General features: G+C 39.7%; 1 protein-coding gene across 14 annotated transcripts in view; it reads left to right on the top strand.

Annotated features, from left to right (window-relative positions):
• Positions 1–15256, top strand: part of LOC101742826 (LIM domain-binding protein 2) — a 74377-nt gene extending 59121 nt beyond the window's left edge. For all 14 annotated transcript variants that reach the window (XM_038019617.2, XM_038019618.2, XM_038019621.2 and 11 more), the window contains 7 exon segments: positions 5554–5629; positions 7941–8043; positions 9528–9700; positions 11147–11347; positions 12109–12232; positions 13563–13681; positions 14929–15256. In XM_038019617.2, the coding sequence (XP_037875545.1) occupies positions 5554–5629; positions 7941–8043; positions 9528–9700; positions 11147–11347; positions 12109–12232; positions 13563–13681; positions 14929–15093 (961 nt within the window). In that variant the 3' untranslated portion in view covers positions 15094–15256.
• The last annotated feature ends 1021 nt before the right edge of the window (positions 15257–16277 follow it).

Raw genomic sequence — 16277 nt, 5'->3', positions numbered from 1 at the left:
ACTTTGGTCGGTGTTCGATAATTTAGAGCATCAGCCCGATTGTACTCCTGTCATTGACTATGTCCACGAGCGACGGCCATTACTTATCGTCAAATGAGCGATACGCTAGTCTATCCATAAAGGTAATTAAAAAAAAAGTACTAGCTTAAAACCTTTTATGTTGCTTTGTGTACTTAGAGTATATTGTGATAAAATTGCATATCGCTAAAAAAATTCTATGCTAATAGCCTTGAGAGACTGTGTCGGCGTAACCTACCAAGTAGGTGAGCTCACGGAGCTCAAACCTGACGACGTTGCTAACACGAACCCTAGCAAGAGCAGTGCTTCGCAGAATCTACCACCAGGAAACGCGACCCACTGAGAAGATCCGGCGAGAAACTCAGTGGGCTGTGTCCGAGGGTAAATTTACTCGCCGAGCCCTTCGTCGCAAGCGACAGGTTCGACGAGGACGGTGACCGTGGCTTGATGTACCTAAAAGCAACGTTAATGGATCGGGAGGATCCGTAATAACCTGTTTAGGGCTACGCATTTCGAATTGTTTCTTCATAACACATTGAATACATAATATCCTATTGATTTTGCATTTAGGTTTTTTTTTCCTACCTAAGCTGATAGCCTTGAGAGGCTATATCAGCGTAACCTTAACTAGTAGGTGAGCTCACGGAGCTCAAACCAGACGACTCTTATCATTTAGGGTTGGCACGTAAGAATAATCGCATCTAGGATTTACTTAAATTTTTGAAGTGAAACTTCTTTAGGCGCTTGGGGGTAAAAATTTTACAGAACGTCACGCAGGCATGCAACGGAAGTGACATCAAACTACTATTGAAATTAAGTACTTGTCAAATGTCAGTAGTGGTAGTTGTATTTTTCCAACTGGAAAGGCAAATGTATCATACCATACTATAATTTTTTTGTGAAAAATGTTAACAGGAATTGAAATGGAATGAAAAGAATTTGGAACATTAATCAAATAGCATGAAATTAAATTAGTCAATTCAATTGGCAAAATATTAGTCATTTACAATTTAGAAATCTAAACATAATGTGACTGTCAACACTGAGGTTTGAGATTGACATTTGACAAACTTTTGGCGGGAACATATCTTCCTTTTTCCCTTCCTCTAAGTCTCGGAAATCTAAAGTTTTAGATTTGTATAAATATAAGCAAGACTTATAAATTAGTTCGCCAAAAAAGTTTCACTTTTGACATGTGTACTTTGTACGCACGCACTTTTTTTTTAAATTCTTCTTTAATGAACACGTCACATTATTCATAACTATTGTATTCAGATAAATAAATAACCTACAAGTAAACAAAACATGAAACTTATTACGTTGGTGTTAAGGCTTCATTTGATGAATTATTTCATAAGGATTCCTTCCATAATGACCTGCTTTTCATATCCGAACAGATTTCTTGCTGTAGTCGGAATACGAACTCACTACTTTAGAAGTAAAGTTGGAGTTCTCTCTCAGTTAATATTTTCAATAAGCATCAGTGCGTCACTTAGAAAACTGCACTGTCTTGTACTGGTGGTAGGACCTCTTGTGGGTCCGCACGGGTAAATACCACCGCCCAGCCTATTTCTGCCGTGAAGCAGTAATGCGGTTTGAAGGGTGGGGTAGCCGTTGTAACTATGCTGAGGAGACCTTAGAACTTATATCTCAAGGTGGGTGGCGCATTTACATTGTAAATGTCTATGGACTCCAGTAACCACTTAAAACCAGGTGGGCTGTGAGCTTGTCCACCCATCTAAGCAATAAAAAAATAAAAATAAATTAGAGAAGGCGGCACGACACGAAAACTTCTTGCCGTGGCCGCCGGTAACTACATTCCCGATCCTGCAGACCAAATGGTAAACAATCGACGTCGCCCTAAACACGTCATTACGGATCCTCCCGATCCACTAACGGTGCTTTTAGGTACCACAAGCACCGGTCATCTTACTCGTCGAACCCGTCGCTTGCGACGAAGGGCTCGGCGAGTGAATTAACCTATAGACACAGCCCACTGAGTTTCTAACCGGATCTTCTCAGTGGGTCGCGTTTCCGACCCGCTGGTAGATTCTGCAAAGCACTGCTTTTGTTAGGGCTAGTGTTAGCAACGTCTTCAAGTCGGAGTCCTAGCTCTAACCTGAAGACAAGATACCAATTACCATATCGAAAACTATTAGAAGAAGAAATGTAAGTCGCCGATATCTAGAGATTATCCGACGATAAGCCAATCCTTGGTCATACTAACATTGATTCATTTTTCAATGACTTTACGTGCGTCCGTACGCTCACTGTCGCCATTTCGTTCATAAATCAAGAAAATTACTAGTGTGTCCATAATTTTAGGCAAGATTTCTTGGTCATCAGGCCATTTGAAGTCGTCGTGGCCTAAAGGATAAGACGACCGGTGCATTCGTATGTAGCGATGCACCGGTGTTTGAATCCCGCAGGCGGGTACCAATTTTTCTAATGAAATACGTACTTATCAATTCCACGGTGAAGGAATAACATCGTGTAATAAAAAAATCAAACCCGCAAAATTATAATTTGCGTAATTACTGGTGGTAGGACCTCTTGTGAGTCCGCACGGGTAGGTACCACCGCTCTTCCTATTTCTGCCGTGAAGCAGTAATGCGTCTCGGTTTGAAGGGCGGGGCAGCCGTTGTAACTATACTGAGACCTTAGAACTTATATTTCAAGGTGGGTGGCATTTACGTTGTAGATGTCTATGGGCTCCAGTAACCACTTAACCACCAGGTGGGCTGTGAACTCGTCTACCCACATAAGCAATAAATAAAAAATCAATTCGTTTAGCAACCGGACCGGTCGTTAACCCTTTGACTCCCGTGTAGGTCACCGGTGCCCTACGGCACACCGAAGTAATTATGTCGATTTCTGTAACTAAGATACTTCTATAATCACAGATTTTATCAAGACTACACTATAGACAAAAAAAAATGTGTGCGTGTACTAGTGTACACACGTAAGAAGTGAAACTTGTTTATGGCCTTATTTTTCGAAAAATGATCTACATGCAACTTTCTAGAAATTGGTTAAATAAAGTTAAATTAGATAAAGTTTAAACAAAAGGATTTTATTATCATAGACATGAATACAAATAATACAATTATTTCACTTTACCTTTTTGCTACTAAGATTATTACAGCATTTTAATAATACATCTCTTTGATATCATAATACCCTGGTACTTTTCTTCCTATAAATTAATAATAATAGCACGGTCCACGTGGTGTTAAATGGGGTTCCTGAGGTTCGTGAAGTTTGACCCACCTTGAGACATGAGGTCGATTTCTCAAATCCGAAACCATGCTTCAGAACATACCGCCGTTAATTATTAATAAATCTCTTTGCTATCATAATACCCTGGTACTTTTCTTCCTATTATTTTACGTAATAACAGTAATAAATAGCACGGTCCACGTGATATTATTAAGTGGGCTCCCTGAGATTATTGGAATTACAAAATGATTTCCGTAATCCACCTGGAGACATGAGGTCAATTTCTCAAATCGGAATCCATACTTCAGAACATACAGCCGTTAATTAATAAAGAAGGCTGTACGTCAGAGTAAAGTTATAATAATACATCTCTTTGATATCATAATACCCTGGTACTTTTCTTCCTATTATTTTACGTAATAACAATAATAGCACGGTCCACGTGATATTAAGTGGGTTACCTGGGATTATTGCAATTACAAAATGTATTCCGTGACCCACCTTGAGACATGAGGTCGGTTTCTCAAATGCGCATCCATACTTCAGAACATACAGCCGTTAATTAAAAGATGGCGCGTAACGGAAAAATGTGACGCGTAACCGAAAAATGTGACGGTAAATTTTTTTCCAACGCCGATAAGGAAGTTTCACTTCAATAATAATAAAGATAAACAATATTAGGTAATCTATTCTCAATTTGACCACAGACTTTAAACAATAACAAAAGAGTATATATGCGTGTGTGTGTTAAATACATGTAATGTTTTATTTATTTATTTAATGTGTTTTTCTGGATAATAAAAAAATTTATTAACGTTCTGCACACCTTCTCTATAAGTGTGGGAAATTTCATACTCCTCCGTCCGCGCAATTTTCGTAAAAAGGGATACAAAGTTTTTGCTTCACGTATTAATATATAGATTCTATTACTAATGAATAAATTTATGGACGACCTCTGCAATAGTTATGGTTTCCTGGTAGCTTAGAGTCAGATATTAGTTTTGTGATCCATTGTCACGTGAACAAGCTCACGGCCCATCTGATGTTAAGCGGTTATTGGAGCGGATAGACCTCAAAATGTGAACACCGATATCCATCTTGGGACATGAGGTCTTGATTGTACGGTAAATACAATTAATAAAATCGTGCTGGCTATTTCTGCCGTGAAGCAGTAATGCGTTTCGGTTTGAAAGGCTGGGCAGCTCTTGTACTGTTAAAAGTGAGACCTTAATACCATTCTCAAGGAGGGTGGCGGCATTTACGTTGTAGAGTCTATGGGCTCCGGTAACCACTTAACACCAGGTGGGCCATGAGCTCACCTAAGCAATAAAAAAATAATTTAAAATTGACTTGCTAGTATGTGAAATACTACAGTTAGAAAAAAATCGGTGAAAGTTAATTAAAAAAAAAAACCAAGTCGAACACAGATACTCCTCCTTTTTTGAAGTCGCTTAAAATTGATTTAGGGCTGTACAAAACTATCGCCTAGTATCATTCGCAGAAGCGACAACTCTAAGTTTCAAAGTCGCGCGATGAACCACCAGACTGGTGGTGAGCTTTTGATGAGCTTTAACCGTACGCGTCGAACTCGGCAAAGGGGTTCGTCGTGCAACCTAACCCATACATTAGCCCACTGAGTTTCTCGCCGGATCTTCTCAATGGGTCGCGTTTCCGATCCGGTGGTAGATTCTGCGAAGCACGGCTCTTGCTAGGGCCAGTTTAACGGCCGTCTGGTGTAGTGGTAAGTGACATGGTCACTACACAAGGGGGTCGCGGGTTTAAATCCCGCCAAGGGTAGATATTTGTATGATAAATATAAATGTCTTTTCCAGGGTTATGGATGTATATTAAATATATGTATGTGTATAATAAAAATCTTACATTTAATTCCGTTATCTGGCACCTGTAACACAAGTTCTTTATGAACTTAGCACGGGCCCAGTTAATGTGGCGTGATTGTTAGTAAATATTAATTTATTATAATTTATTTATTAAAGTGTTAGCAACACTCCGGTTTTAGCCCCGTGAGCTCACCTTACACGTCAAGGAGAAATTGAAATAGCCTCTCAAGGCTATCAGTATAGGTAGGAGAAAAAAAAAGAGCTCGCTCGGGTAGCTGTTAGCAAATCCCACCCCTCCTGGCTGAGCATTTACTCGCCCACCTGTCCTGGTGAAACTGGAAAGGCCTCCGGGCCACCAGTAATACCTCAGTCATAAAAAAATGGTGATGAGTCTCGTAGGTCACGCGTCCGGTTCATCAGCAGACCACCATTATCATCAGCATACCAGCGACTAATGTCTCTTATATTGTTTCAGGCGGCACACGCCATACTTCGGGCAACCAGATTACAGAGTATATGAACTCAATAAGAGGTTACAGCAGAGGACGGAGGTAAGTTTATATACACCTTTTTTTTTAATGTTTAGATGGGTGGACAAGCTCACAGTTCACCTAGTGTTAAGTGGTTACTAGACCCCATAGACATCTACAATATAAATGCGCCACCCACCTTAAGAAATAAGTTCTAAGGTCTCAATATAGTTACAACGGCTGCCCCGCCCTTCAAACCGATACGCATTACTGCTTCACGGCAGAAATAGGCAGGGCATGATACCTACCCGTGCGGACTCTCAAGAGGTCCTACCACCAGTACAAGACAGTGCAGTTTTTCCTTACACTCCTTCTATATTTCGCTCTGAAGACGTTAAACGGTAGGTAGTGGCCTGGCTCTGCTGCTGAAGTCCATGGGTGACGGTGACATTCACCATCAAGCGGGCCGGCTGCTCGTCTGCCTACAAGGGCCATAAAAAAAGCGTAGATGACGCGGCCTATCTTCATTATAGTTATGGGATTCACATAAGGATACATTATCATTTTTTTGCGAATGAAAACCAAATTGTTTTCTTTAATGCTGGTCCTTCGATAGCTTAGCGGTATAAACAGGCAAGATCCTGGGTGTTATTCATCCGTGAGGGCTTTCAATCTTGAAATTTTATGTTCTAGCCAAAAGAGTACCGTTATGCTCTAAGTTATTAAACTTCAAAAAATACTATACCATTGATTAGGTCGAAGATTCTATCAAATAAATTAAAAATGAAATTCGATTATATTAATCTTATAGGAATATTTTTTACTTCATACGGCCTATTTTTGAAATTTGTTGTTTTTTTATAAATCTATCTTCTATACTAATATATAAATCTACAGTGGTTTTTACGGATGTTCCGATATAACTACTGAACCGTGCATCCGATCAACTTGAAACTTGGTATCCATGTAGAAAATACATGTACTTAATGGATAGGCTAATAGTTATATGAGTGTTGGACTCCCTAATAATAATAATAAAGTTTTACCGTGTCTGTGAATGGAGGTGGGCTTCAGTGACCACCAGAAGCCTCATTCAGCATAGTTCATTAGATCAATAAATAAATGTTTACGTAAATTTATTTTATGTTATAATTATTACTGGCTCCATATCGCATAACAGTTCCTCAATTTCGTGCACAATTAAATAAACTAGAGGTCCTGCAGTAGTCGAAATTCGACTATAATTGTAATTGTAAGTTTTTACACTATTATGATTGTATTTGAGTCGACTATTATCAAAGCCGGCAATCTGACTTTTGGACAATGATTAGTAAATCAGAAAAACGAATTATTGACTTTGTATTCCATTGGCAGTCACAAAACTCTTCGGAACGACATCTTAGATAAATAACAGGTTAACTATTAACCTTTTGAACCGTATTCTTTGAAGGAGACGATTATATTCAAATCAATCTGTATTGACATATCAATAATTTTTTTTTGTCCAAATGCACAGATTGCCACCTTTGATAATAGACGACTCATTTTATACTTCTATAATCACAAAATTCGCCAAGGCTACACTATAAAAAAATATTAATAAAGACAAACAATATTTAATCTATTCTCAATTTGACCACAGACGTCAAGAACAAAAGTCTGACAATAAATAGTATGCATGCGTGTCTGCGTCAAATACATGGTATGATCTTTTATGCATTATTTTAAAAAATATTAGCATTGTGCACTTCTCTATATTCTCTATAAGTGTGGAAAATGTCATACTCCTCCGTCCGCGCAATTTTCGTAAAAAGGGATAAAAAGTTTTTGCTTCACGTATTAATTAATATATAGATGTTTTGATCGATTTTTAGGGGAATTCTTATAGTCCCAAACCTTGCCATACTAAAACTACTTTTTTTTGGCTCATTAAAGAAAATTCGAACCGTTCTTGATATGAATTAAATGATCTACATAAATACACAGAACAAATCTTTAGCTGTGTACGAAATTGAAATGTTATTATGCGATACGGAGCCAGTAACAATAATTATACATATTAAAAAAAATCAACAAAATGAACATTTATTTCTTGATCTGTTGAATTATCTGAACAAGGCTTTCGGAGGCCACCGAATCCCGAACTCCTCACCATCCCCTCGCCATACGAGACTTTGAAGAAAAAAATGCTGCTATGCTATACGGAGCCTGTAAAAATATATATTTAAAAAAATCTAAAAAGTGAACATTTATTTCTTGACCTATTAAATTATCTGAACGAGGCTTCCGGAGGCCACTGAAGCCCAATCCCCTCCCCTTCCTCTCGCCATACGAGACTATGATTTTTTTATATATTAAATACGCTAAAAAGAAAATGGCTTCTCAATTCCAGGACTCTGACAACCTCTGGTGGGACGCGTTCGCGACGGAATTCTTCGAGGATGACGCGACGCTAACACTAACATTCTGTTTAGAAGACGGACCCAAAAGATACAGTGAGTTCTCCATAGATATTATAAAACTCAATGAAACTTCCTCACAGAACATGATTGCCTAGTACTCAGATGTAAAGTTTGCTTTTTGTTTTTTCTTTTAATTATCAAAACAAGCTGCCAGACTATCTGACGTTAAGTGCTTACCGTAGGAACTCATATACAGGTAACCCTTCTATAAACACGGTAGGTAAGTTCCTACTAAGGCCCGTGTTAAGCGAAATCTTACATGATGTTCTAAAACTCAATAAAACTTCCTCACAGAACATGATTGCCTGGTACCCAGATGTAAAATTTGCTTTGATTTTTTTTCTTTTAATTATCAAACCTAGCTGCATGGCCATCTGACGTTAAGTGCTTACCGTAGGAACTCATATACAGGTAACCCTTCTATAAACACGATAGGTAAGTTCCTACAAAGCCCCGTGTTGTGCGAAATCTTACATGGATGTCCTAAAACTCAATAAAACTTCCTTATTGAACTTTGAACATGATTGCCTGGTACCCAGATGTAAAGCTTACTTTCATTTTTTTTCTTTTAATTATCAAGCCTAACTGCATCTGACGTTAAGTGTTTACCGTCGGAACTCATAAACAGGTAACTCTCCTATAACACGGTAGGTAAGAGTTCTTAGAAAGTCTACTTACTCGAAATCTTACATGATATCCTAAAACTCAATAAAACTCTCACAGAACATGATTGCCTAGTACTCAGATGTAAAATTTGCATTTTTTTTTTTTAAATTAATTATCAATCCTAGCTAGGCATGGCCATCTGTCGTTAAGTGTTTACCGTAGGAACTCATATACAGGTAACCCTGCTATTTTTTTTCCTACCTATGCTGATAGCCTTGAGAGGCTATATCAGCTTCTCCTTGACGTGTAGGTGAGCTCACGGAGCTCTAACCGGAGGCGTTGCTAACACTGGCCCTAGCAAGAGCAGTGCTTCGCAGAATCTACCACCGGATCGGGAACGCGACCCACTGAGAAGATCCGGCGAGAAACTCAGTGGGCTGTGTCGATGGGTTACTTCACTCGTCGAGCCCTTCGTCGCAAGCGATGGGTTCGACGAGGACAGTGACCGATGCTTGTGGTACTTAAAAGCACCGTTAATGGATCGGCTGGATCCGTAATGGCATGTTTAGGGCGACGTCGACTGTTTACCATTCGGTCCACAGGATCGGTTATGTAATTCCCGGTAGCCACGACAAGAGGGTTTTCATGTCGTGCCGCCTTTTCAAAGTGGCGCAATGATGTCGACTGTTAATACTTACTGACTGAGTCAAGCTCCAGGTCGTCATGGAGATCCACGTTCATTAGGAACCATGGTTCTCCCACGGCTATCCTGCATAGGTCATGACGAGGTGCATGCAATTTTTGTAGAGTGTCAAGGGACAATTTACTTCCCTTGCAAATCATGGGATAGTACTTCCGTTACCGCTGCACATTCGAACTTTTGTTTATGTTTTGTATTTTATCATTTCCAGCGATAGGGAGGACCCTGATACCTCGCTACTTCCGCAGTATATACGAAGGCGGCGTCTCAGAGTTGTACTACACGATGCGCCAGCCCAAAGAGTCCTTCCACAACACGAGCATCACGCTGGACTGCGATCATTGCACAATGGTCACGCACCACGGCAAGCCTATGTTCACGAAGGTAAGACCTCTTTATTAGTTATGACAGCCTGGTACTTTTAGAAGTTAACGCACGTTATATTTTATCCGTTGTTGGTTGTGGAAGATAGGGGATGGGGTGGGGGGTGGGTTTTGAGAGCCCTCAATGTTGGCTACCATAATTCTGCCTATCACCACGAGGTCTGGCGTAAACATTATCAGGGATACAAAGAGCAGGGTATTTTTCAAGGTATTTTATCGCGTGCCAGGCTTTGGAGCCCATAGACTTCTACAACGTAAATGCCGCCACCTAACTTGAGATATGAGTTCTGAGGTCTCAGCTTTTAAAGTAGAACGGCTGCCCTACCCTTCAGACCGAAAGGCATTACTGCCTCACGGCAGAAATAGGCAGGGCCATGGTACCTACCCGTGCGGACTCACAAGAGGTCCTACCACCAGTAATTACGCAAATTATAATTTTGCGGGCTTGGTTTTTATTACACGATGTTGTTCCTTCGCTGTGGAGGTCAATCGTGAACATATCCTAAGTACGCATTTCATTAGAAAAATCGGTACGACTACATACGAATGCACCGGACGTCTTATCCTTTAGGCCACGACGACCAGAGCCCTGAAACTGCGATTCTTTAAGACAAATATTTTTTGTATGGAAACTAGCGACATCTTGTAGAGGATGTCCTTAAACTTATATGTTGTTAAAGATATGGCATTTAATTATTGTATAACTAAACACAGAAAATAAAATAAATAAATAAATTATACAAGTCTATTTGTTATAGACAAATTGATTACATTTTATCGATTTGTGGTTTCTCAAAATTTACAAAAGTCTTCATTAACAATAAATTAAATGATAGGTAGGTAATATGTTACTGCCATCTACAGGAGCAATGGGAAACTAATCGAAGCGAAGCCATCTAGTGGCCGACGCCCTTAAACATTTTTGTTGAGTGCTTGAGTTGCTTATCTATAACTAATTTATGTGTATTTTTTTTAGTTTTTTATTGCTTCGATGAGTGGACCAGCTCACAGCCCACTTGGTGTTAAGTGGTTACCGGAGCCCATAGACATCTACAACGTAAATGCGCCACCCATCTTGAGTTCTAAGGTCTCAGTATAGTTACAACGGCAACGGCTGCCCCGCCCTTCAAACCGCAACGCATTACTACTTCACGGCAGAGCGGTGGTGCCTACCCGTGCGGACTCAAGAGGTCCTACCACCAGTAAAAAAGTAGATCTTTCTTCAAGAGATCACTTGACTGCTTCCCTTAATATATTCTCTCTTCTTCATCGTTCCCTCACTGCTGAGGATCGCGACCACATGTGATTTTCCTCCATAGTCTTGGGTGGCATTACCACCAACCGTTTCCATAACCAGATATGACTATCTGCCTGGTTGAGCCAGATAGGCTCAAAAATTATCTATGACGACTTCAGGATTCGTAACAATTAAAATCTCTCCTTCCAGGTGTGCACGGAAGGCAGACTGATCCTCGAGTTCACGTTCGACGACCTCATGCGGATCAAGTCGTGGCACATGGCGGTTCGCGCGCACCGCGAGCTGATCCCGCGGCAGGCGGTCCACCCGCCGGACCACGCCGCGCTCGACCAGCTCACGAAGAACATCACACGGCAGGGCATCACGAATTCAACGCTTAACTACTTAAGGGTGAGCCTCCTTATTGGTTATGAGCGCCTGGTACATTGAATAAGATTCTTTCTTTTTATCATTATTTTTTATTGCTTAAGTGGGTGAACGAGCTCACAGCTCACCTGGTGTTAAGTGGTTACTGGAGCCCATAGACATCTACAACGTAAATGCGGTAAATGCGCCACCCATCTTGAGATACAAGTTCTAAGGTCTCAGTATAGTTACAACGGCTGCCACACCCTTCAAACCGAAACGCATTACTGCTTCACGGCAGAAATAGGCAGGGCGGTGGTACCTACCCGTGCGGACTCAAGAGGTCCTACCAAGCCTGTGAGAGAACGAGATAGAATACTTGTATAGTTTCTTTAAATGTAGATCCGATATTGTGCTTTGAACCCTTTTCGTGCTGAGCTTATTTTCACATATTTTGCAGAAATTTCGAAAGGGATTCTTGAAAAAAAGTACCTTGGAATAATATTGAACATAAAAAAATGCCACATCACAGCAAAATAATTTTAAATGGCATTTATAAATGCCATTAAAAACGTTATTAAAAACGTTAGAAGCGTGCGTGTTAAGACACGTCCGTACAGGTCCTAATACATATTATTATAATCAAACTGCGCATTAGTCGGTATATCGACGCCCAGCAATACGCGTTACTAGATATACCGACGCTCCGTATCTCATACACCTTAATGGGGAGTCGATATATCGACGATTTGCGCTCTATTGAATAATGAACGACTCTAATAGTTCCCTATGCACCCTGTTCACAGTTATGCGTGATATTGGAGCCGATGCAAGAGCTCATGTCGCGGCACAAAGCGTACGCGCTGTCGCCGCGGGACTGTCTAAAGACAACGCTCTTCCAGAAATGGCAGCGGATGGTCGCACCTCCTGGTGAGTTATTACGCCCTGGTACTATTTATGTGGAAAATAGGTTATAAGAATCCACCGAAAAGTCGCTATAACCGCCAATATCGAGATAAAATCGAAGATCACGCTTGATCGCGTGATATAACGACGTATCGCATAGGACCATGGACCACAGGACGTCTCTAAGTCAGAACCAGTTTGAGTTCAGGGAGTTAGAACGCTTTACCTCATAGACTCATTCATGTTACGGACCCCGAAAATCTCGCGTGGGCGAGAGCTAGACAAAAAAACATTTTATACCTCCTACGGAGATCCGTATCCGTATCCAGGTCCTCATAGATATGAGGACCTGGTACTTTTTAACCGACTTCAAAAAAGGAGGAGGTTCTCAATTCGGCTGTATGTTTTTTTTTATGTTCGGTTTACCTCATTACTTTTGACCGGGTGAATCGATTTTGATGATTCTGATGAATAAATAATATATAGTAATAGTATTCTGAACCTATGTGGATAAGTACCACCGTCCTTCCTATTGCTGCCACCAAGTCAACTTAAATTTATAATATGATATTAGAAAAAATGTCAATTTTTTTATGAAATTAAATGAAATGAAATGCGTTTATTTCAGGCAACTTAAGCCCATAAAATGTCACATACAGTTTTAACATCTAAATCAAAATACAATAAAATTAAAATTATAATTTATCAGAATGACTAAAAACAAAAACAAACAAAAAAGAAACCAAATCAAAATTATTAAAATTAAAATTGTCAACTACTGATATAAAATGCCTTGATATTTATGCCTTGTATTTAATCTCTCTAAAATTAAACGTATTAAAATATCGAACAAATTACCTGGATTACCAGGTACCTGGAATACATTTTCCATTACATGATCCGAGCAACACCGCGTGTATCTGCTATAGTAAATACGTCGCGATTCCGATCCGCTAGTAGATTCATTCGCGAAGCAGCTGCTCTTGAGTTGTTAGGTCTCCTTCGGAGGCGCTCGGGCGTCTCTATGTTGTTGGAAGTCGCGTTAGAAGATTCACTTCGACGCTTGAAAGGCAAACGTGACTAAGCGACAATGCGTGAACTTTACAGTAGACTAACTTAATGTTGAAATACCTGAAAAATAAAAATTATTTTAACGAATCTAGCTGTAATAGAATCTAGCTAGTAGCTGTAGAATTGAAATGATTTTAATAGACCTAGAAATATATATTTTTTGCGCATCGAATATGGTTATTGCCTATCATTTATGTACAAAGCAGTTATTGTCGCTTAGTCACGTTTGCCTTTCAAGCGTCGACTTCAAAAACCGTAACGATTGGTAATTTATAATTTTCAGAGTCCCAGCGGCCGGCGAGTAAGCGACGTAAGCGCAAAGGCAGTGCGGGCGCTAATGCGGCGCCGCCCGCGCCCGCCAAGAAACGATCACCCGGACCTAACTTCAGCCTCGCCTCCCAGGTACCATTCAAGTCTATATTCTTGTTGTAACTATACTGAGACCTTAGAACTTATATCTCAAGGTGGGTGGCGCATTTACGTCGTAGATGTCTATGGGCTCCAGTAACCAATTAACACCAGGTGGGCTGTGAGCTCGTCCACCCATCTAAGCAATAAAGAAAGAAAAATACCAAAAAGTCCCTTAAAACAGCGAGCTAACAATATCACGCTTGTCAGTGACTTTTTTGAGCAGCCAAACTCACGACCCGCGTGGTTTTAAGTGCTTACTGACGCCCATAGAGACACGGCTGCCCCGTCCTTCAAACCGAAACGCATTACTGCTTCACGGCAGAAATAAGCTAAGTGGTTCCTACCCGCGCGAACTCACAAGACGTCCTACCGCCAGTAATCATACTTCTTATTAATATTAAATTATACTTCTATAATCACAGATTTCGCCAAGACTAAACTTTAGACAAACAATATTAATCTATTCTCAATTTGACAAAAGACTTTAATAAATAACAAAAGTTTTACAATAAACAAAGAGTTTATATAAATGTGTTGTGTTAAATACATGGTAGCGTGTGTAATGTTTATTTTTATATTGATTTTAATGTATTTTTTATGCAAAATGAAAATATTTAAAAAAAATGCATTCTGCTCTCCTTTTCTATATAATAATATATTCTCGACAAGCGGCCCGCTCCGGCTCCGCTCGGGTCTTTAACAAAAAATTTCAACGATATTTGACGTTGTTTTGTTTTTTTAAATAAAAGAACACTTATTGCGGCATAGCTATAATAGTTAGACATATGCTGTCGCGATACTTTTTGTAAATAATAATGTGTTCTACAAAGTCGTAGTACATTATTTTATTCTATCATCAATAGTTTTCGCAGGGGACGCGATGTAAATAATATTTTAGGTGATTTTTTTACATCTTGGGTTACATTATTGGAGTTTTAGTAAGGATCGTTATTTTTTTCAAAAAATATTATATATAGCCTATGTCACTTGAGAATAGTGTAGTTTCCAAACAGTGAAAGAATTTTTCAAATCGGTTCAGTAGCTTCGGAGCCTATTCAATACAAACAAACAAATCTTTCCTCTTTATAATATTAGTATAGAAGTATAAATGAGTGTAGGAAATTTAATACCCTTCCGTCACCAATTGCTAGTTTTTTTTATGGCCAATCTAAATAGTATTCTTAATCAATAGTACCAGGGTACCATGAAGCTAAAGGAGGTGTCCTTTGTGATTCCAGGACGTGATGGTAGTAGGCGAACCGTCGCTGATGGGCGGCGAGTTCGGCGACGAGGACGAGCGGCTGATCACGCGGCTGGAGAACACGCAGTACGAGGGCGAGGGCGTGGAGTGGAGCGCCCCGCCCCCCGCGTCCCCCGCCAAGACCCCCCCCGGCACCCACTGACGAGCGCCCTCTCCCGCCGACGCCCCCTTTATTTAATTTTCAGTTCCTCGGCGACCGGCGAGCTCCTCGCGCCTCTGAGCGCCTGGTACTTCCACACGGGCACACGTCAACAGATATATAAATAAATGAATAAATAAATATAGGCCTTTACGGATAAATTATATTTCGGTCTTTCTTTATTTTTTTGCACCTTTTTAACCTTACCTTTTCCATTTTAGTCGTATTCTAAAAAAGATATGGCTACCTCGTGCAGAATTAAATAAAACACTCACTAAACGACTGCGCAAAACTTTTTTTAACCTCTCTAACCTTATCTTTTTATAAGGGATTTTATGACCTGGTAACTAAGACCTTTAAGTCAAGTCGTATTTTAATTTTTAATCTTATTTTTATGAAAAATGATACTATTAAGTGAAACGAAATGAAATTAAATGTAGATAATTAATTTGAGATATTAATCAACTGCGTTGAAATTAAATGAAATGAGATTAGATGATATGGGATAAAATATAATCTTAGTAAAATGGTGGTCATTTACTGAGATTTTTTCAGTGGACTTTTTGGAGGAACCCGAGAAGTTACGTCCAGCGGCTTTATTTAATTTTGCCACATTTGTGCACTTTCACAGATATTAAACAGTTAATAAACCACCGTTATTACACATTTAAACCTGAAGAAACACTAAATGGACAAAATAAAACAAATCACACAACTTCACTCCTCGCGTTCCCGCGAAAAAGTCCTTCTAACCTTATCTGACGAATATCTAACCTTATCTTTTCCATTTTAGTCCTATTCTAAAAAAAATATGGCTGCCTCGTGCAGAATAAAATAAAACATCCAAGCGACTGCGCAGATCTTTTTTTAATTCAAACTACTGTATAAGATGCTCAACTGTTGAGGTAGTCGCCGAAGCGCCTTCATCATTAGCCTTCACGCCTTCTGAAGTCGTCGCGGCCTAAAGGATAAGACGTCCGGTGCATTCGTATGTAGCGATGCACTAGTGTTCGAATCCCGCAGGCGGGTACCAATTTTCTAATGAAATACGTACTGAACAAATTTTCATTATTGACTTCCACAGTGAAGGAATAACATCGTGTAATAAAAATCGAACTCGCAAAATTATAATTTGCATAATTACTGGTGGTAGGACCTCTTGTGAGTCCGCACGGGTACTAGGCTGC

Source organism: Bombyx mori, chromosome 24 (assembly GCF_030269925.1).
Source record: "Bombyx mori chromosome 24, ASM3026992v2".
Taxonomy (NCBI): domain Eukaryota; kingdom Metazoa; phylum Arthropoda; class Insecta; order Lepidoptera; family Bombycidae; genus Bombyx; species Bombyx mori.
Note: the sequence above shows the minus strand (reverse complement) of the source record. Positions and strands in the feature narration are given on the sequence as shown.